The sequence below is a fragment of the Microchirus variegatus genome, assembly GCF_963457635.1.
Source record: "Microchirus variegatus genome assembly, chromosome: 6".
In the NCBI taxonomy this organism is placed as follows: domain Eukaryota; kingdom Metazoa; phylum Chordata; class Actinopteri; order Pleuronectiformes; family Soleidae; genus Microchirus; species Microchirus variegatus.
This window is the reverse complement of record NC_139807.1, coordinates 26,221,971-26,244,987: the sequence shown is the minus strand read 5'-3', so window position 1 is coordinate 26,244,987 and position 23,017 is coordinate 26,221,971. Positions and strand designations below refer to the sequence as shown.

Sequence of the window (23,017 nt, the reverse complement as noted above, 5' to 3'; positions counted from 1 at the left end):
CCTCCCGGTGGTGGTGGTGGTGGTGGTGGTGTTGCTGGGTCATCTATTGAAGCGGGAGCAAAAAGAATGCAGAAAATACATCTCCGTCCGCCGGCGTCACCAGATCTGAGCGCTGAGGAGTTTTGCGTCCTGACGTCAGAGACGCGAAGCAAAAAAAACTGCATCTGCTTCTCAAAACTCTGATCAAACAAAAGTGTTAAAAACTTTTGAGGATGAAAGTGCAAGTTGTGTATTTTCTTTTTTTTTTTTTCTCCGCCAGTAAAAACAAGTTTCCTTCTCTGTGGGAAGGGGAATTGAGAGCAAGTTTTTCATCTTTACTTTTTCTATAGAATATAATTATTTCTTATCTAAAGTCCTCTGTAAATCTTGCTAGCCCTTTCCGTTTCGCTCGGTCGAACGAAGTCTCTTTGAGAAGAACTGATTCAGACAAAAGTTTGCGCTCCATCTGCGAGCACGGGTGTGTCACGCAGGCAGAAGGACAAAGTCGTCGTTGACGTCGACCATTGGCACGTAGAAGGACGGCACCTCGTTGACACAGAGGGACTTGTGCCCCGCCGGGTCCAGCTCCTGGACCTTCAGCTGCCACTCCATCCTCTGCACCGCATTGAGCGCGGCCGCCTCGTGCTGCTGCCGCATCAGCAAACATGTCTGCAGAAATATACGACAGATTTCTTTCACTGAAGGCTTCACATTAGCATGTTGATAACAATTAAATCATTGGGAAAATGCACATTCATACCTTCATGCGGTCATATTTATCGTCCACATCCTGAATCCAAGAAATGAACTGACGAGCGTTGAAGCGGTCTCTCACAGATTTGTTCTCATCACCCTGCCAACACATGTGAAGTTAGAACACAGACTAAGTCATGGAGTGTGTTGCCTCTTCAATTAAAATCAGTAATATTAGACTAGAGCTGAAACAATTAATTGATGAATAAATTAATCGTGAACTATTTTGATAATTCATCAATCTGTTAAATCTGTTAAAACAAGATTTGTGATTGTTTTAGCTTCTTAAATGTTTAGATTTTCTTTGTTTCTTTGCTCCACATAACAAAGAAATCATTAAAACCTGAATCCTTTTGGTTTGTGGATAAAACAAGACATTTGACAAGCTCATCATTTCCTGGTTTGACAAACTGATTAACATTTTTTTTTTAAACATTTTATGAACCAAATGATTCAGCGAAAAAATAATGGACGGATTAATCGATTACAAAAAAAAATGGTTAGTTGCAGCTCTATATTAGACTCTTACCTGGCTCTCTGATGGCATGTTGTACACCTCAGAGTCCAACAGCATGGTGCAGGCACTGAATGGAACAGCCTGATTGGCTATTGTTCTGGCTGCCCTGCAGTGGACCCTCAGAACCTCCTGCTCACAGGAAACAATCAGCTTCTCCTGTAAACAGCGAGCAAACAGAAAAAGAGGATTATTAATAAAAAAAAAAAAAAGTTGAAATGAGTTTAGATCAGCAAATATAGAAATCAGAATCAGATGCATTCATACACTGACCGCTGTATTGACCTTGATATTTTAAAGTAGACATATTATAGCCTATTTCTCCAAGTGAACCCAGTTCCCTGGTGTCCTAAAGAACATGTCTGTGACATGCTCAGAAGTCAACATTGTGTGTTTTATCTCCTGTACTTAGACTGAGGCGGACCACAAAAACATGACAGGAGTCATCTTTTTTCACACTTTGCCTAATCATAGGGCCTCCAGAGCCCAAAATATGATGATAATAAGACGATTAAAAAGTAGATTTTGCATAATATGTCACCGTATTGTATTAAAATGTCCTTTAGGGGAGAAAATGCACACCTGCAATTTCTATACAAAACAGTCTTTGGTCTTTCATCGTAGTGTTTAGTGCATGTGTTTGAGCTGAAAACTGGCACAGGAAATAAATAAGAACAATAACTTGACTGTATTTCTTACCCGTTCTATGCTGTGCTGCAACCTGAGCTTCCCTCTTACTGCCTCCTGTTGTCTGAAAAGCTCCTTCAGGGGTTCTGACAGCGAAGGAGGTGGTGCAATCTGATGAGAAAATATATATATATTTGAATTTAAAACTGTTGTCAAGCACTAATCAATATATTATGTCAGGGAAAAAGAGACACCCTTAACACAAATATGACCAAGCTGAGTAAAAGGTTTAGACGCGGTAACGTACCACAGGGATGTGAAGTTTGCTGAGGGGCTTTCCATCCAGCAGGTACGAGCCAGTGTAGGTCACATACTCAGCGTAGCACTGAGGGGCCTGTGGGGTGATGTAACACAAAATCTTTCTCTTTTCCTCAATCTTCTTCCTGATCTGCAGGTACTCAAAGTAAGGGTTCGAGCGGTCACTGTGGTAGGGCTCAATATCGTCCAGCTTGATGGCGTTTACTACCACGGCCAAAGTCTGCTGAATCATTTCTCTCGTCTGCTGCATCGCCGTGTTCACCAGCTGGACCTGGACGTGCTGCCCAGCAGAACGGGCAAATTTTCTCTTCCGTGGGTGTTGCGTCTGACTCTCGTCATCGTCCACTTGGAGAGGGCGTCCTTTCGTCGTCCTACTGAGAACCACTGTTGCAGACGCCGTCACAGAAGCAGGTACAGAAACTGCAGAGACTGTGTTTGTTGCAGTGGAGGAGACGTGAAGCACAGATTCTTTGTCCTTCTTCAGAGTTGAGAAGGAAGAGCCCGACGTGGGTGTTGGGGTTCTCGTAGGGATCAGGGTGATGCTTGCTGTTGGACTGGTCGTAACAGGGGAGGCAGTGGCAGATGAGGTTATTATGCTGGAGGTAGAAGGGACGACAACAACAGTAGGGGGATTGTTCTTGGCGCGATTGCGGGTTATTCTTTGAGGGATTTCATCTACCTTCTTAGGGATATCTATAATGGTGGATACAGTGTTCAGGGTTACTGGGGTTAGCTTGGATGTGGTCTCCTGAATGTCTGGTAGCTCCACCGTGCTACGAAGGCTGACTGCCACTGGGGGCTGAGGAAGAGGACTGCACGACACAGGCTCTGCTGCAGGCTCAGGCATCTCCTCCTGTCTCACCTCTGACTTGACAGCAGACACTGAATCTAGGGGTAACTGCAGTGACTCAGTGAAGGAGTGGATCTGTATGTGATGCTGCTGACCGGCATCTGATTTCACAGAGGAATACAATATATTGGACTCCAACTCATCGGGTCCTCCATAAGGTTCTTGCCTCTCCTGTTGTTGAATAAGAGACAGAGCACTGTTGACTGGGACACTCTGAGGTTCAACATCCAAGTCTTGCTGGAAGTTTGCGTGCGGTGACGGTACAACTAAATCTTGTCCAGTGGGCTCTTCCAAACTCAGGTCTGCAGCAGCGCATGGTGTCTTATCTAGGCTTGGAAGGTCAACCTCCATGATGTCTGGGTCTTCTCTCTCTGTTATACTGTGTCTGATGTGGCTCGACACAATTTTGTTGTGCTCCACTGGTTCGGGGTCTCGAGGCTCGGCTTCTTCTGACTTGTCTGGAAGTGGTAAGTCCGGCAAAGAAAATGGTCCCAGGTCATCCAGTTCATCGGCATCCGCCGAGAACGGGTCTGCCCAGGGCACCACAGGCTCTGGGCCAACAGGTGGAACCATGTGACCATCAGTGGTATCACTGAAACTGTGTGGGTCCTGTCTGTCGTCTGGTTCTTCTACACATGTTGGTTCTGTGTCAATCTGGTGACTCTCCTCTATACTAGGTTTGTTGCATTCCTGAAAGAATGACTCCAGCCTGTTAGAGGAGGAGGAGGTGTTCAAATAGTTGGGTTCCCCATCCATAGTTGTGTCCTGCCTCTCCGGAGAGGAGGGGATGTCAGCCACAGCCTCCTTTTGCTCATCAAAGTCTTCTGGGTCCTCTTTGGACCACCTGTTCCAGGTAGCATACGGTGGAGTGACAGAAGGGTGTCCAGACAAGTGCTGCATATCATTGTCTGAATGTGAATAAGGACTGGTGATTTTAGAGACGGCAGCTTCTATTTCCCCGTAATTCCGGTGGGGTGATTTGAGGTCCATATCAGGGTTCCAGCCTATGCTGTGCTCATAGCAGTCCTCTCCTTGGTTAGGTCCAGTTGGGGTTGGGGAGAGCTCGTGGACCTCTGACTCGTGCCTCTCTGGAGACTCAGCAGGCCAGCTCTTTCTCAGGGGGTCCTCAAACTGAGGGGAGAATGGACATGGGTCCCTTGTTTGCTCAGGCTCCTCAACTGCACAATGCTCTCCATCATCTCTATCATCCAGATCACATTCTTCTTCTTCTTCTTCTTCTTCTTCTTCATCTTCCTCCTCCTCTTCTTCGTCCTCGTCTTCCTGTTCTTGCTCTTCTGTGACAGAAGGAAGATCTGACAGGATCAGGTTAGGTTCACTATGATGAGGCTCCGAGATGTCATCGATGTCCAGTGGTGGCAAGGCTGCAGGAGCTGGCGTTGGCGGTGCAGCAATGTCAAAGCAGGGCTCCTGAGGGTCTGGCCTGTGAACTGGAGTGGAGGGTTTGGGCAAGTAACTGTATACACTTTCAGGAAGGTGCTCATTGACCTCAGGGCCAGTAAGAGCTGGTGCTGCCACGTCCGGTGTTGGGTGTGCTGGCTCCCGCCGGGGGGACAACAAACCCATCGGAGAAAAGTAGTGAGTCGACAGGCATTCTAGCCTATCTATTGTCGCCGATTTGTCCTCAAGAGTTTGGGAAGATGACGGATCAAAGTCCACCTCTGGATCAGTTTGCTGTCGAAGGAATTTGTCAGCTTCAGCCTTGAACTCGTCCTCCAGGGGCCGGCGGACATCTGAGGATGCAGAACGACTGACAAGCGGCAGCTGGAGGTTCTTCGCAGGGGTAGGGCAGGTGCCTTCCTGGAAGCTCTGGGAATTAGAGTACCTACTGAGTGGAAAACAGAAAAAAGAAAGCATTAGAAACCATGCCTCATTCAACACAGTACAATGAAATAATGGCAACAGCGACCCTCAATGTGTTGTATAATTACTTACCTTTCAAAGAAGGACGGGGAACAAGCATTCATTGACATCGTCATAGCTGATGAGTTCTGACAGTCCAACCCATCCAACATAATATCGGGGTAATCCTCTGCACTGCAAGATGGGGTCCGAGGAGTCTGCATTACTTCTTCAAAACTGGGACAGGAGATGACAGATGTTGGTGTGGGAATACCAGTTGGTCTGTTCTGATCTGGCCTCGGAGAGGCAGGGAGATGCTCCTTCATTTGTTGGCTACCAAGCCAGTCTTTTGAATTTTGACTGTCTGGAGGCTGGAACTTCCTGCCTGGGGACATCATTTGGGCAGGGAGACCTACATCCTTCAGCTTCTTCTCTTTAAGTCCAGATTCAAGACTGTTGGATTTCTTTGAAGACAGCTCACTTCGATTCTTTCTGACTTCGTCTGTGGACTTGGTTTTGTCTTTAAGTTTTGGGTCCCCTGACTTGGGTCTCAGTTTCTCCATCTGCTTCATCCTTTCTTTGTGTCTCTTGTGTTTCTCTTCAATCTCCTGGTCTTTTAGACTCAACATCTGACCAAAACTCGTCATTTGATAATCGTCATCCACAAGCAGTTTCTCACGTGGGCGATTATCTTTCCGACTTATGTCTTTGGACTGAGAGAGCTTCTCATTTTCATCCTTAGTCTTAGATTTAATCTGATCCATTCGGTTATCTTTGTCCAATGTGTCACGATTTCTCTCTTTCTTCACCTCAAATTTAGGACTGTCTTCTTTTGACCTGTCTTTCAGAACGGTGATCTGCGGGCTGTCTTTCAATCCTGATTTTACATCCTCTTTGGAGTGTTTTAATGAGCCAAAACCATCAAGGTACTTATTCTTCTCCTCCTTGATTTTTTCCTTATATTTCTCCTTTTTCTTTTTGTCCTTCATTCTGTCACTGATGACACCAGTTCCTTTGTCTTTGTCCTTTTTGGACATTTCTTTTTCAAATTCCAGTGTTTTCTCAAAGTCATCTTCTCCATCTCCCTTACCTCCATATGGAAATGTGTAAGGGTCAGCTTCTAGGGGCATGGGCTCTTTCTCAAAAGGTAGGCTCTCTCGGCGGCTGTAGGACTCTCTGATCTCCTCCGTCTTGTCGCGTTTATCTCCTTTGTCTTTCTTGACCTTTTCTTTATCCTTGTCGTGGCTTTTCTTAGACGAGGATGAAGACGAATGTCGGTGCCTTTCCTTCTCTCTGAACTTGTCCTGGGGTGTAGATATGGACAAAGAGTCTCTCCTGTCCTCGGACACGTCAGTCAGACTGATGGACTCATAGTAACTACTGGTGAGGACTGGCTCGTGACCTCTGTCAGTGAAACTATCTGAAGAGATTTCACTATTCTTGTCATTGGAGTCGTCCTTGTAGTCGTTCATAGCTTCCTCTTCCAATTTTTCCAAAAGGGACTTTTCATTCTCACCACTGCCCTTTGAGGGTTTTCTTTCTTTAGAATGGTCCAGCTTGTCTTTATATTTACTTTTTGTCTTCTCCTCACTGGTGTCCCTTTTGTCCAGCAGTTTCTGCTTGTTTTTCTTGTCTTGGTTTGAATCCACCGACATCCTGTCTTTTCGTTCCTTGTGTTTTGCATCTCCGCAGTCCTTCTTGTCTTTGTTGTGTTTCTCTAGGGAGCCTTTCCTCTCTTTACCTGTGTCAAATGTGGCCTTTTCCTTCTTCTTTTCTTTGTGTTCTTTGTCTTTTGCCTTTTCTGTGTTATGTTTAGCCTCTAAGGAAGATTTTCGACTTTTTTCAGAAGGGAAGTGATCCAGCTCGTCCTGATCAGGTGTTGAGTCTTTTCGAACAGAGTCAGACACGAGAACACCACTATTGTAGCTGTCGTCATCGTCGTCACTTTCATCAGTGAATATGTCGGCTATCTTGTACCATGTTTTCTCCCGGATTTTCTCAGGTTTTCTTTCCTCTTTCTTTACCTCCAAGAAGTCTTTCTCCCTGTCTGCATGTTTGTCCTGGGAGCACTTTTCTTTCTTATCCTTGGTCAGTTCCGAAGACATCTTTCGATCTTTGTCTTTGCCATGAGACTCTTTATGTTTGTCTTTGACACCCTCCTTCTTGTCTTTGGTACCCCGGTCCGTGTCCTTAGCCAGTTTTTCTGTGGAGCTTTTCTCGCTCTTCTCCTTCTCCTGATCAACTCCCCTGTCTTTTGTTTTGTCTTTATGCTTGTCTGCTTTTGTCTTTTCCCTCTTCTCTGATCCCTCACCTTTCTTCTCTTTCTCCTTTCCAGAGTGGTTTCTTTCTCTGATATCAGAGGACTTGCTGGCATCGATGTCTTTGAAGAAAGCATCGTTGCCGTACTCATCTCTCGTAGATTCCTGTTTGATTTTGATTTCCTTTCTGTCTTTTAAGGACTCATGCGAGTCTTTGCGGTCTCGACTGCTGTCCAGAGAATCCTTGTCTTTTTTGTCTTTGACTGTGTCAGTCAACTCCTTCCGCTTCTTTTCTTTTTCAACTGAGTGACTTGAGTTTAGTTTTTGTTTTTCTGACCAGTCTTTTTTCTTTTCATTCGTCTTTTCTGAGGAGTCTTTGTCTTTCTTTCTCGAAGTGGCCTCTTTCTCCGATCTTTTCTCACTGTGATCCGATTTCTTGTCCTTGACTTTGTTCTCTTTTCGTCGCGTCTCTTCTTTAACAGTCTCAACAATCAGTTTAACGGAGTTGTTGGCTTTGTATTCCTTGTACTCTTTAATGGGAGCATCCCAACTATCTTCATAGAGGGAGGAGTCAGACGACATCTCAGAGCCCCATCTGTCATGGTGGTCATCCGAGGCACTGAGCTTTGTGTCCTCCAGATTGAGGAAACGGTTGTTGACGTCATAACTCTCATAGTCAGCGTCTTCTTTCTGTGCCTTGTCTTTTTTACTTTTTTCTTTCTCCTCCTTGGTGTTTTTCTCTTTGTCCACCTTTAGATGTTTCTCCTCTTTCTGCTCACTTTTCCTGTCTGCCTTTGAGGAGGACTTCTCTTTGGACTTTTTCTTCTTCTCCTCTTTGTGAGCTTTTTGTTTATCCTCCTTGGGCTTCTCTTTCTCTTTAAGATTTCTTTCCTTTTCAGATTTTGCAGGCTTCTCCCTCTCCTCCTTGTTTGTTTTATCCTTAGTGGAGTCCTTTGTTTTCTTATTTTTCTCTTCCTTTGTTGTTCTATGCTGATCTTTACCAGACGACCATTCCTTCTCTTCTGACTTACTCTTCAATATCCTGTCCTCCTTTTTTGAATGGTCTTTATCGTGTTTGGATAGCTTGACTTTGCTCTCAGCTGGTGATTCCGAGTCAACGATTAGGGACTTCTGTCTTGAATCATCAAAATCAAAGGAATAACTTTTGACAAATTTCTCGTTCATGTCCTGATTAAGCACTAGGCTCGGAGCCTTGTCCTTTTCTTTATTTTTGTGCTTATGCTTCACTTTGTGCTTTTTCAGCACTTTGCCGTCGACATCAGTTTTGGACACAGCGCTGTCCACACTGGAGTTTTTAAAGAGCTCAGAATTTTTCTTGTCTACAGCATTACTGTGCACAATGTTGTTCTTCTTTTTGCTCTCCTGTGCTTTCCTCTTCACTTGTTTTATCGACTCGATGCTGGAATCAGCAGAGGAGTAGTCGGACTCACTGGACAGTCTCGTTCTGACTGAATCCGAGAGAGAACTGACGTCTGACCATGTAGTCGGAGATGACACCGTCTTCCATCCATCTGTCCTCCACTGCTTTGGATGCTGTTCCGCTAATGACTGAGCTTGTTTCTGAGAGTTCGAGTTACCATGGGAAGAGGAGGAGGATGCGTTAAAGCCAGAGGAGTCTTTCAGGCTCGCTGCAGAAGAGTCCTTCATACTATTTGAGCCCTTGTCATCCTCACTCTCCATATCCCCACAGTCTGAATCAGATGTACAAAATTTGTCATTGATTTTACCAAACCGGACTTCTTTACTGGCATTGTTTTTGCTCTCCTTCTTCCGCTTCTTTTTGACTTTATTCTTGTCTTTCTGTTGTTTAGAGCTCATGCTGCCAGAGTCTCTAGCCTTGGTATTTGTTTGCTGGGCTTGTTGCCGTGGTGTTGGTGCTGGCGTGAAACACAATGTCCTGTCATCCTCGTCTGAACTGTTACTGTCAGAGATGATCCGCCTGACAGTTTTCTTTGGTGTGAGCGAGTTGCTTTTGGAATAAGTTTTGACCTCCATCTTGGGTATGGCGATGAAGCTGTTGGCGGCAGCGGCAGCGGCGGCGGCGGGCTTGGTGACCTGGTCCTTACGGAAATCCTTTTTCAAAAGGTGTTTGTCGTCCACAGGGGGGACGCGCTCCTCCTCGTCGTCCTCGTCAAATTCGTATTCATCTTTGACCGGCGTGACAGCAGATTTAGGAGGCTCTATGGGTTTCCCTTTCAATTTCAGGCCTTTCTCAAACTCTGAGTCTGTGTTATTGCCATCGACAGAGCTGGACGGTGCAAATGAGGGAGCATCTTCTTCCTCTGAAGATTCTGTGTAAATTGAAAAAAGAGGCAAAATCAATACATGTGATTTTTAACTCTTGCTGCCCCAGCCGTGTCTACGTGAATATCAAATGATCAATATTTACACACCTGATGAACTTTCTTCACTTGAAGTGTAAGTGCCTTTCCCCAGCAACAGATTTAACATCGTTGGAGAGTTGGCAACCTTCAGTGGTGTTTCACCTCTCCTGTTGCTTTGACATGGGTCCCCTCCATACCGTAAGAGCAGCTTAACCACCTGAAATTAGTCAAAGAGAATATGTAATGAATACAAACTGCACCACAAGCGTAATAATAGATGATTTAGTGGTGTAGAATTTACAGTTTATAGGAAACTACACAGTTAAGCATGAGCTATGAAAACTACCATTAACTTTTCCATGTTCAGTAGGGGTGTGCCCAAAATCGATTCACATAAGAATTGTGATTCTCATTTTCTACTTTCAGTATCGATATAAAATAACCCCAGATTAATTTTTTTTAATATAAAGAGTAGTGCTGGCCATGTTAACGGCATTAACCATGTGGCGCGATTCCATGACAACTGGCCAGAAAAAGATGCGTGTCGTGATGTTTTCTACGCGTTGCTTACCAATTAGCTCCATTAGCTGCGTTATCTCCATTAGCGCACTACAGTGGAACTGGAGCGGTCTGTTTATTAACCCATTGAAGCAGGGAAAGTATTGCCGCGTTTTTACCATAAGAGCCGGGAGCGTGGCGACTTTATTCTACCATTGACGCCGGTAAAGTGGATACGTCAATTTTTGGGGGATATAAGAATGCCTTGCGGCCTTGTTTTGTAATTTCTTCGAACAAATATGGAAGACTTTGACAGCCTTGACAGATATTTTTGAAGGCAGGGATTTTGAGGAGTCACAGGTGTAAGCTCTCAAATACTTTTTGAATTGTGTTCCTATCTGTTACAGAGGCTGAGAAATCAATCATTTAGTAGGCATTGAACCTCAGGTTTTAGAGGCAGTTTTTCCAGGCGTTTTAGGCCTTAATGAGTTAAAGGAAAAGTGCAGCACTACAAACAACCAGCATACCTGTGTACTGCGCATGTGTGCCTCTGATTTTAAAGTTTAGCCTTGCTTTAGAAACTCATTTTAACAATCGGGAGTCACGTAAACATGACGTCACGTGCGTCTTTTTTTCCGGCCAGTCGTCATGGAATCGCGCCACGTTGTTAATACCGTTAACATGCCTTTAACATGCCAACATACCTTGAAATGCCCATTATTGGATGCATCGTGTAAAGGGGTGTCATCATCCAGACCCTTGGTGTTGACCTCTGCCCCGGCTGCCAGCAGCTGCTTGGCCACATCATAGTAACCCCTATTGCACGCTTCATGCAATGCAGTCCAGCCTAGAAAACATTAGAAACACTGTGAGAAATCTGCACACAATATATCATGAATGAATGAATATATGTTGCGTCAAACAAGAGTAAAACTCACCTGCAAAGTCTTTTACATTCACATCGGCTCCCTCGCTGATGAGCTCCTTGATGCGGCGTACCTCTCCACGGATCGCTGCTCTGTGCAGCCGAGTCTCTCCTCTCTCATTTCGTTTATTTACTTTGTCTTTGGTTTTAGATGCAGAGTTTGGTGTTCCCTTCTGACCCATACTGGACTGTGACTGATGCTTTGGTGTTGTATCTGTTGGTGGGAGATAGATATTTAACGTCAACACAAGAACATATTTGTATGTTGGGTTTAACAGCTTACAGCCACAGGGAGGCAATCTTGCTCTACCAGTCACCATAAAAGGGGGTTGGTCATACTTCAGCATTTCATCACATTTACAAGATTAAACCCAAGTCTAATATAAATCACATTTACATAATTGAGTTTGCATAGCTATTGCCCCAAATGATATTGACTGAAACACACTCATGTTATTTACAGGATATCCATGCCAACAGTCATGCAACAAAGGAATTAAGTGTCTTACTTGTACTGGTTCTCACAAACCTACTAACCTTCTATCTTAAATGTCAACAGTGAGACTAAAATGCACAATAACAAAACAGTAATACTTTTTTTAAGGTATCCAGCACATGAATTGATTTAGGAGGCTGTACATAAACAGCAGATCTGGATCTTGATGTTGAAAGGCATAAATATACAATACAGCATAACAAATAAAGACAAAAAAGCTTGCAAGCGTGTTATGTTCTAGGGGTGTGCTGTGATTTGGTTCAGATGATGAGATTGCACCATTAGTTCCAGACTAATGCAATACCAACCAGATTAGGTTAGTTTCACTTCCTTGACAGTCTCATGCCGTATTTGGGAAAAGAGTAATTCCACTATGGCTAATGAAAACAATGTGACAACTACAGTTGCAAAAAATACAAACAGCCTTTCACTGACAGCATAGTGTAACATAGCAACTGTATTTAATGTGAATTCATGTGTATATCACTTATTAAACTAAGCTACACTAAAATGGGCAAAATAGCAGCCAACAACATGCTAATTTTCCAAAAAATAAACAAAAACAAACAGCCCCACCTCCTCTCCACCCTTAAGCCTGCCTTCATTCATCACCTGAAGACCTACACGTACACAGTCTACACATAAAGCTCTTTCCTCGTCGGCCACCCGCCCACAGAAAACGTGGCTTCCATGATAAACATGCACCTGGACTGTTGACGGACTCCTCAGCTGTCATTTGCATGAGCAAGGCCACCTGCTGCCGTTCAGAGAGGGGGTACCCGGCCCGGATCCCTGGCATCCCCATCCCAAACGGCAAGCCCGCCTTCCGAGTGTTGGTGGGCTCCTTTTTAATGCGCTTCCGTTCTGGACCTGGTTTCTCTGCAACAACAGTGACGAGACAGAAGTTAATATTAACACGTCGACACCTACACAAACAAATCTAATTTGCAGAACCTTATGAAAGGGAGAAGTAATAGGTCTGTTATTAGTGTTGAAGCCACAAGAGACACATTATCACTGTGTAAATATTCATTGGTGAAAATTGCTTGGCAGTGTGAATGGTTGTTTGTCTCTATATGTCAATCCACTGATAAACTGGTCATCATCAGTCCCCTCTGACCCTTAAAGGATAAGTGGCATATATAATGTTGCATGGACCACTCTCTATGTGTGACTACAAAAACACATTTCCACTAATTATTATTATGATTATTTCAGCACAAATAGTTTGGGGTCACCCGTACGATATCTTTTTCATACTTGTATTCATCAAAATTCCATTAAAAACCTGACGTTTGCAACTAGAGTATTCATTTACCACACAATGTATAGAGTGCATTTCTGATTCATCTCATGTTATCGTCATTGAAAAAAATTGCTTTTCCCTCCAAAATAAAGACATTTCTAAGTGACCACACACTTTTGAACGGTAGTGTGTGTGACTACAAAAACATATTTGCACTTAATAATAATAATTTCAGCACAAACTTACTCGTATACGACATATGCAATCAAGTATGTGAGGAGTTTGGAGGTAGGAGGCTTTGACTTTAGAGTTATTACCCAGCTGCCAGTGGGAGGGGCCACAGGCTGTATGTTTATGTCTGTCAGTTTTCAAGCCAATCAGTGCAAATCGAGAGGAGAGGAAAGAGGGTGTGACTTGGCAGAAATACGGTTATTATGACATATCTGGTGTATGTTTCAATTCAAAGTGGCCTTGCCAAGGTCAACTCATGCCTGTCTGCCAGGCTTACTGGAGACATGGTGCTACTGGACAAAAGCAGCTGCTCCACAAAGACACACCCAGCAATTATTTTCAATAGCAACATACCAGTTGATGACCCTTATGAAGGGTAAAGCTACGCAGGATACTAACACTTCATCAGTAAGGGAGAACAAGAAAACACCATCAACACTACAGACTCCTGCAACTAAAACAAATCCAAAAGTGCATGTACAGATTAAGAAACCTAGGTCTGCATGTGATTCCTGTGAGAAGATTTCTCATTCCAAATCTCGCTCAAGGCCACAAAAACACAATTAAATAAATTCAGGAGGGAACAAGGAGGCTCACAGTTCCGGTGGCCCAAAGATTTCCAGGAAAATATTTTTTCAGTCACGAGTGCAGAGCTGATGAACTTTCACTAACATCTGTGAACACTTAGAGTTAATGTGCACCCCCCCCCCCCACACCCCTCTTTGATACACTCTCATGTTCTCCAAAGCATTTGCCATTTAGACACATTCCTCCTGCTCTAAGACTTAAACAGCAGGAACCACAGAAGCAGTCCAAACATGTTTTCTGAGCAGCAGAACAAAAAAAGTGCTATGCTTGCCTTTCCATGCGGTATTTACAACACTGCAAAGCAGGAAGACGTTCTTACCCTGATGAACCCAAGCACAGGGCTGCGACTAAACCACACAAGGCCATAGTCACCCATATGAGACTCATCATCAGTCAATCTCTGACATGGATGTAATTCCAAATAGCATAAAATAGTGATGGGTGTTTATAATATATACACTACTGTTCAAAAGTTTGGGTCACCTTAACAATTTTATTGTGATTTCCATCAAAAGTCACACTTTTATTCATCAAAATAGTTGCAAAATGAATAGAAAATATAATCAAGACATTGAAAATATTGGAAATAATGATTTTTATTCAAAATAATAATTTTGCTCTTTCGTCAAAGAACCAGCAAAACTGTTTTCAGCTGTGCTAACATCATTGCACAAGGGTTTTCGAGGGTTTTCTAATCATCCAATAACCTTCTAACGTGATTAGCAAACACAATGTACCATTAGAACACTGGAAATGGGCCTCTATACACCTATGTACATATTCCATTAAAAACCAGACGTTTGGAGCTAGAATAGTCATTCAAAAATAAAGACATTTCTAAGTCACCAAACTTTTGAACAGTCGTGTAAGAATCTTGGAACAACACTAACATTCAGACATTCAAGCTTGACCAGTGAGTAATTAACCTAACAACTAGGGCTGGACAATATGGCTGAAAATGTTATCCCACTAAATATCAGTCAATATCAATAATTATGATAAAAGTTAAAGTTGAATAAACCAATTTACTGAATCAAAACATTTCATAGCTTTTACGTGAAAGTGCGTTTGCATATATCATAAATACTGAACCTTTATCATATTGATATCGAAGACTATTATAATGCAATACATCTTGTTACTGAATAGTCGCCCAGCCCTAATATTATCCAATGTTACTGTTCCACATTCTCGTAAATTAAAGGATAGGATTTCGCTTTCATCAAGTCATTTTTTTGGCTTTAAAGAAAAGATTTGGGAAATATAACTGCCCGTTATTCATCAAAGTTGTGTAAAAACACTTCATGTATGACTTACTGAATTACACCGATGTACTAACAGTTGTGTCAGCTCCCATAGCATGGATCTCTGTTGGTTGTCTATTTAGAGAACAGGGCCTTTGTGTGTCTCAGTAAAATGATATTGCTCAGCTTACAGACAGGGCTGTAACCTTACTCTCCTCACTGCATGAAACTTGACTAACAAGATAAGAGGAAAGGATAATAAAAAAAGGAACGCAAGCGAGCGAGGGAGAGTCAACCCATGAATAGACTGTCTACATGGACCATGGGAGGGGACCACATCAAACATAAATGTCAAGCAATAGCTGTTAGATTTAGATACGGCATGCAAACAATCATTCAGTGTTACTGTGTGCCAAAACAAAAAGACTGTCTTGTTCAGTTAGCCAAGTACAAGAAGAACCGCTCTAACCAGATCAACCAGGTAGATCTGACCAAAGTGCATTAGAAATAAAAGAGTTCCGTTTTGGGGCTCTTACAAGTCACATAAACAGGAAGTTAAGGGAGAAGAAGCAGGAAGTGGCCAACAGGATGTTTTGTCAATGCTTTGTATTGAGCAAGAGAGACTCCTAAATGTATGTAATGAATATAGAGCGCTGTACAAAGCTCTGTCTGTCCTCTCTGTCCAGCTGGCACATGTGGAACATGTTGCTTTTGTTAGATAGTGAGTATATGAGCTTCTGTTTTCTGCTTTTGTCCAGACTGAGTCATGGAGACAGAAAGCTTATAACACACAAAGATTTGCCTATTAGCTCACACCCTACTTCAAATTGACAAAACCTGACCATCTCTCCCGTGACAAAACTGACACAATGGGAAAGGGAAGCCTGCAGTTGGAATAAATATCCGAGATAAATAAAAAAAAAAAGGATAAACAAAAAGACCACTTCACTGAGGACCATGTACCATCAAATCTTCTAGAATCATTTAAACTTCTATATAAGTGGGCATGTTCACACCGAGTGACATTTTTATTTGAAATGTTTCCCGCTGTGGAAAGAACAAAGTAAGTCTGATGCTGGGTAAAAGCACAAAAGGCTTTCATTTACCACTTGTGTAATTGCTCATTTTAAATGCCATTACAGCCGATCACAGCACCAGCCTGTATAATTTCAATATATGCTGCCACACAGAGTTGTATAGAACAACTGATTTCTGACCTAAGTTGATAATGGTTCATGAGAAGTACAGACGGAGGATGACCCGAGGACAGAAAAAATGCTGCTGTCCAGCGCTCCCTAATGAGAAGGTCAAGGGAGGCTTGGTGAGTCTTTGGAAGGATGGATAAGGATGGATACATGGGTGTGAGTTGGAAAAACTGTTGTGTAAAGCAGCTTTGAGTGGTCAACAAGACAATAAAAGCACTCTGTAAACACAGACTATTTATCATAATCATGGACGTTTTGAGGGACTTCATTGACCTTCATCTTTAACGATCTAGGGTTTCTTGAGGCATCAGTCCCTGTAATAACTTGCGATAGTTCGCGCATAAACACACAGAGTAGCATCACGGCAAATATGTCACGTCATTACAGAAATAATGCAATAGATTTGAAATGGATACAAATCAACCAACGCACAGGTTAGAGCAGACCATGCTTTGATATTACTCGGTAATTTCCAGGAACAGATTTCAATGCACCTACAAACACAGTTGATGCATTTTATAAAGGGTACTGAAGCAATATAAGACAAACTGATTAGATAGGAATCACAAGCTACACATTAGGGAATATGCCTGAGGTGAATTAATATAAAGCATGCCTTCATACAGTATATCACAAAAGTGAGTACACCTCTCACATTTTTATACATTTTTTATTATATCTTTTCATGGGACAACACTGAATAAATTACACTTTGCTACAATGTTAAGTAGTCTGTGTACAGCTTGTATATATAGTGAACATTTGCTGTCCATTCAAAATAACTCAACACACCGTCATCTAAACTGCTGGCAACAAAGGTGAGTACACCCCTAAGTGAAAATGTCCAAGTTGGGCCCAATTAGCCATTTTCCCTCAACGATTTTGTCGACAAAACGATCGACAATCGTCACTGATACTAGTTCCTTGGAAGTTTGCGGTGGCAGACGTGGAACAAGTGACTGCACGCTTCAAACTGTATGCTACTGTATATCAGAGTCTTTGCTACGTATTTAAATAGTTGTGTGTGTGTAAAACGTCATGCATTTACCCATAGTACATCATATGAATAAATATTTTGTCTTTGGTAGTTTAAAAATAAAATTGATTTAAATCGAAAATCGATTTTTTTAATAAATAAATCTGGGATTTTATTTTTAAGCCATATTGCCCAGCCCTACTAACATGTACTGTTAAATACTCAAGCAGAGCATGATCCTCTCTCTTCGGAAACTGTGCCGCAGGGCAGTATTCCAGCATGATAGCGACCCCAAGCACACCTCCACGATGACCACTGCCTTGCTAAAGAAGATGAGGGTTAAAGGTGATGGACTGGCCGAGCATGTCTCCAGACTTAAACCTTTTACAGAATCTTTGGGGCATCGCAAGGTCTCTAACATCCACCAGCTTAGTGATGTCATCATGGAGGAGAGGAAGAGGATTCCAGAGGCATCCTGTGCAGCTCTGGTGAACTCCATGCCCAAGAGGGTTAAGACAGTGCTGGAAAACAATGGTGGCCACACCAAATATTGACACTTTGGGCCCAATTTGGACATTTTCACTTAGGGGTGTACTCACTTGTGTTTCTAGCAGTTTAGACATTAATGGCTGTGTGTTGAGTTACTTTGAATGGACAGCAAATTGTCACTGTTATAGAACACTGTACACAGACTACTGAACATTGTAGAAAAGTGTTTTTTCTTCAGTGTTGCCCCATGAAAAGATATAATAAAAACACATAAAAATGTGAGGGGTGTACTCACTTTTGTGATATACTGTATTTTCACATTTTCCTCCTAGTTTTGTAGTTATGGCGCTATCACACATTTAAAACACGTTAAAGCTCCCATAGAGTGGTCCTATGGCACATATATGTGAGTTATGGAGGTTTACTTACATACATTAACTTGTTTATATGGTCAAAACTTCCTAATTGCTGGAAACAAGCAAATATACATCTGTCCTCACTGAAGCTCTCGTCAGCCACAATGTTTCAGACTGAAATCTCACCCCCAGAAGACAGACTGTGTTGTGATTGGCCAGCAAACGTAGAGCTTTCCCAACGGTCTTGTGATTGGCCAATACCTGGAAGTGACGTAATCATTACACCAGCTCTCAGAAGCGCAGCTCCCCCCTCTGGAATGGTGGATGCACTGTTACTTATTATCAAAACATTGTTTAAAAATAGCTTTGTCACGACTTCCTGCCGCAGTCCCTTTACGACTTTGACCCAGAGTCATAGGGCACTTTTGCAAGTGAAACACCTCCACAACGGACGTTCTTCTTCTGTGGTTCAATGTACGCAACCAGATGTGCTCGGACTAGTGCCCGGACCAGGAGGATCCACTGTTCAGGAGAACCGCTGTTTACGTAACCAGGCCGGGTTTTTTCAGAGATCCCGCTGAGCCCGAGATTACAACACAACATTCTCAGCAGTGGCTGAACGGTTTGTTTCTAACCTTCAGGACTTCATAAATGAGGTAATGGCGCAGATACACACCAAACAAATAGCGTTAATTGGAACTTCCGGTTCTAGGTCCAATTTAAGAGAAACCCAGCTTATTAAAAAATAAAAAATAAAACACTTAATCTCTGGTCTGTCAAAGAACTAGCAAAACTGTTTTCAGCTGTGCTAATATACTCACAAGGGTGCTAATATACGCACAAGGGTTTTAAAATCATCCAATAGCCTTCTAACGCTATTAGAAAACACAATGTACTATTAGAACACTGGAAATGCGCCTCTATTCACCTATGTACACATTCCATTAAAAAAAACAAAAAAAAACTGACGTTTGCAGCTTCAATAGTTGTTTACCACATTAACGATGTATAGTGTATTTCTGATTCATGTAATGTTATATTCATAGAAAAATTTGCTTTTCCTTCGAAAATAATGTAAATATAAAAAATGCTAACTGCAAGCGGTTATTGCACCAAGAATGATTTCCAAGAATTTTGCCTACTAGATGACCTAAAAATGACTTAAATCACTACAATGACAGACAAATACTAGCACTGTGACCGAATTAACATTGTGAATTACATAATGGCACAAACCGTGAAAACTTTCAGGCTTCCGCAGATTGTCAACACAAACTATCATGACGCAACAGTTGAGAGTCGAGGGCTGAAAGAGACCTTGCCCAATCCAATAGCAGACCAAGCTATTAGCATACTAACAGAAAGTCTCGCTATTGTTTTGAGATAAGAGTTCACACCTGCCCTTTCTGTGTGTGTGTGTGTAGGGGGGGAGGGGTCTACAAGAAGCAGCCTGATAAAACCAACAGCTTAATGATATTAAACCAGTTGTGGGGTAAGAAACAGTATACATTCAGTCCTCTACATGATGCAGGTTTAAGCAGTAATAAGCAATGACATCACATCACACAGAAAAGCAAGAAAGAAAGCAAGTGAACACTTCAATCAATCAAACATTTCACCTCTTTCAACTCACTTGTGCTAAGCAGTAATTACACACACACAAAGCACAACGTCTACAAAATACATGCACAATCTTACGATCTTAGGTGACCCTGAACAATAACAGTGATCTGTTGCAACATACGTAAAGACAACTTTCAGCTCTCCACTCCTGTGTAGAGGCTGAATATGAACCAATGTAGCAACTCAGTTGCTGATGATGAAGGCTGTTACCAAAGTCTCTGAGTTGGACCATTTTCAACAAACTAAATCCTGAACCCTTAAAGCCCTAAGTCAAACAAGCATGAGCAGTAGTCCTTCTCTCTCTAATTTAAGAGAACACAAAGCTGGAGCCTTACCAAATTCAGACCTGGTCAGACTTGTACATCATACAAATCCCCACTTAACTGGATCATGCTTTGTGAGGTGGTACTCTCTTTTTCCGTCTGTGACTGCAGGAACAAACCCCCTATGGTCTGCCATAGACACAAAAATGACTTGAAGCGAGAGCTGAGAGCCTTTCACTTTAAGGCCCCACCCCCATCACAGAGCTACTTCCTGCCTACTCCAAAGAATGTGATACTACGACCCAATTTACTTTTTGATTCCCAGTTTACACTCACATGTGAAGGTAGAGATGTCAAAGCATGAGTGAATACATGCAAACACCCTCCTTACCTGAGTCAGAATCTTTCTGGTCTCCATTAGCTCCAGTAGTAAAGGGCAGCTTCCTTTTAGGGGCCTTTTCTTTCATCTCCTTGACGCCATCACTGCGATCCAATTTGGGTGTCTTGTTTGACAACACTTTATCCTGTAAAGGAAACAGAACAGAGCATGAGTATGAGCATAAACACAAAATATTCAGACCATAAGACTTGCACACATTTAAGCTAGCCATGGATCTTGCAGACTTTTATTGATTGCCATTTTTTCGGCCCTACCTCAATTATATTTTTTTGTGAAGTAAAAAAAAAAAGAAGGAGTTTCCTACTACATTCCTGGCACGAGGAGAAGGGGGCTACGCTGACGCCGACTTAGCTTTGTGGTCTACAGCTGCTGGAAACAATCACAAGCCCAACTGTATATGTGCAACCAACAGATGTAAATAGTTGTGTTTGTGCAACTGGTTTCTTTGTTGTGCTGGGGTATGGCAGAGATGGGGACTTGCTTATCCTGGAGTAGGAGCTTTACAACATTGAGATCTGAAACGAAAACTAATTTACGGAGATAAATTTGAGTGCAAAAATGCTTGAGTAAAGCTCCTTTCACTTGAGCTACAGCTGCACCATAGACTTTAGTTTTGAAAGAGAGTTCCTCAGACATATTCTTCAAGTCAGTGGCCAACTACAGTGTAGATAATCAACCTCCAGTTCACACTGGCAGGCACATGTACATTTTTTCACGTGTTCTTTCAATTGCTTTTTTTTTTTTTTTTTTTTTTTAAAGACACATTTTAAAAAGTGCCTTATTTTTCAGCTGGTGACTGTGTTTTCACAAATTAGGTGACACTCTACAGGAAGTAAACATTACAGGATTAAGCTCTCAGGGAGTTTCCACCAGCTGTGGATTCAGTCAGCTGGAAAACACTCACATATTTGTCACCTTGCACAATTGTAAAGAAATGGTCACATAAACAAAGTGTGCAAACAACGCAAAGTATTTTGGTGGAGGGTTTAGATGTCTTTGATCATTATTATTATTTATGAACAGAGGGATTAAGATCTCATGTCGGATGTGGTGAATTTGTGATGTAGTGTAATTTCTTTCAGTTTCTCAGTCTGTCTCCGACTCATCGCTTTCTCTCCTCCAGGCAGGTTTCCTATTATGTGTGGATTCTTGGAACTCCTCCCCCTGCCCAGCCCCAGTCATAGGACTATGATGTCATGGTACAGTAGAGACAAACAGTGTCAGCTACAGCCGGCTGATTTCTCGCTCGCTGTCTGTATCTCTGCTCATCTACAAGAGGACCCACATTTCACACAGAAGCGTGTGTCAAAGCTGCAGTTCCTCTCACGAGGGAAACGAGACATAAGGAAGTGAAGAAGAACAAACACCCGGCAGTAAATACAGAACTAAATACCCATTGCATTAAAAACAATCTCTGGACCCAAATTTAAAGATAAGCTTTTTAAAGAAAGCTCTGACATTGAGACTTTCCTCAATTCTGCCTTCATAAGACACCCTGTTTGGTGGTCTCCTAGCAATGCCTGCTGTGTTCTTCTCACTCTGTTTTCCACCCACCCCTGTGCTCTTCATTCCCTCCCTCCCTCCCTCCCTCCCTCCCTCCATGCCAGAGTCTGATGCAATCCTTTGCAGAGGGCTGTAAATCCATGCCTGCATAAACTGCACGTCCTCTTTGCCTCTTGACGCTGCTGCCTGTGGCTCAACACTATGACATCATCAAGCTGCGCCTCACACTTTAGGAGAACCTTCTTTTCATAACATTCCAACAGTGAGTATGTCTCGACAGGTCAGTAGCTGCTTATAATCATGGCAGAGGAAACCAAGACATAATGTTTGTGAGAATTTGAAGAATATTAACAGTTTATTATCAATAATATCAATATGTGTGTAGATGTGTAGAAACAGGCTAGAACAGTCGTTGACCACATTAACAATGTATAGAGTGTATTTCTGATTCATTTAATGTCATAGTCATTGAAAAAAGTGCTTTTCCTTCAAAAATAAGGACATTTCTAAGTGACCCCAAACTTTTGAGGAGTAGTGTATCAGCTAACAGCTGATAGTTGTAATCAACAAGCCTAAGAGGGATTCAGGTTTAAAATGTAATTCCTTTTATAATGAGCTCTGTTTGGCAATAGGTTTGTGAGTGTGCCATTGTTCTCTGTCCTTACCACTTGTTAATAATAGCATACGTCTTTTGTAGGATTGCATGAATCATTTTGTACCAATGTGCAAATGCCTTCCTCTGCCACAGAAGAGTCACACAAAAGGATCAGCAGCAGAACAGCTTTACTGAAACTGCTGGACATTCCAGTATCATGTTTGAAGACACTTGGACAGACAGATAGTTTCAGTTGTACGACATGCATCAAGTTAAAGACCAAATGTCTTCTTTATTTCAGGCAACTTTTTGTCCTGTTTGTAAATTCTAAGTGGTTTAGTATCAGATATCAAGGTTAAAAACAAAACACTACGTGTGTGTGTTTGATGGTTTCAGTCTTACCTTCTTCCCACCCTGCTTTTCCACCATGTCGGTGTTGAGTGGGAAGTGGTCCAGCTGGGGGGTTTTAGAACCCCCACCTTTGGGCATCGTTCAGCTCTCCCCACGCCAAGCTTCATTCACGCTGCCATTGCATCGTCATCAACCGTCTGGAACAAAGAGAAAGAAAAGAAAAAGGGGTGGGGGTTAGCACCTGGCCACTATGTTTCTTTGAAAACACATTTACACGCTGCCAGACAATGCAGCCATTAGTGGCACATCAAGCACTCTATTTTCAACCATTACACCCTTGCTCTTCAGGAAACACAGCCGAGAGGGAGGGCAACACACTGGGTTGAAGCTGTGGCGGGAAAATCATCTATTTTCCAGGCTGGAACTAGAGTAAGCAAGGTCTGGCTAAATTTGCTCAAGGTAAAGCAATGATATACTGGAAGTTTGGAGTGACTGGACAAAAAACACTAGGTTAATGTAATACA

At 42.5% G+C, this 23,017-nt stretch overlaps 1 protein-coding gene across 1 annotated transcript; it reads right to left on the bottom strand.

Moving 5' to 3' along the window:
- Positions 1-462: 462 nt before the first annotated feature.
- On the bottom strand, positions 463-22,631 carry ankrd11 (ankyrin repeat domain 11; the record flags this gene model as incomplete). Its single annotated transcript, XM_083891236.1, has 12 exons — positions 463-648; positions 740-832; positions 1,262-1,405; positions 1,946-2,044; positions 2,181-4,887; positions 4,995-9,471; positions 9,574-9,721; positions 10,707-10,849; positions 10,941-11,141; positions 12,129-12,302; positions 20,036-20,168; positions 22,545-22,631. 12 exons carry the CDS (start codon positions 22,629-22,631, stop codon positions 463-465), a joined length of 8,592 nt encoding a protein of 2,863 aa, XP_083747362.1.
- Positions 22,632-23,017: the final 386 nt, after the last annotated feature.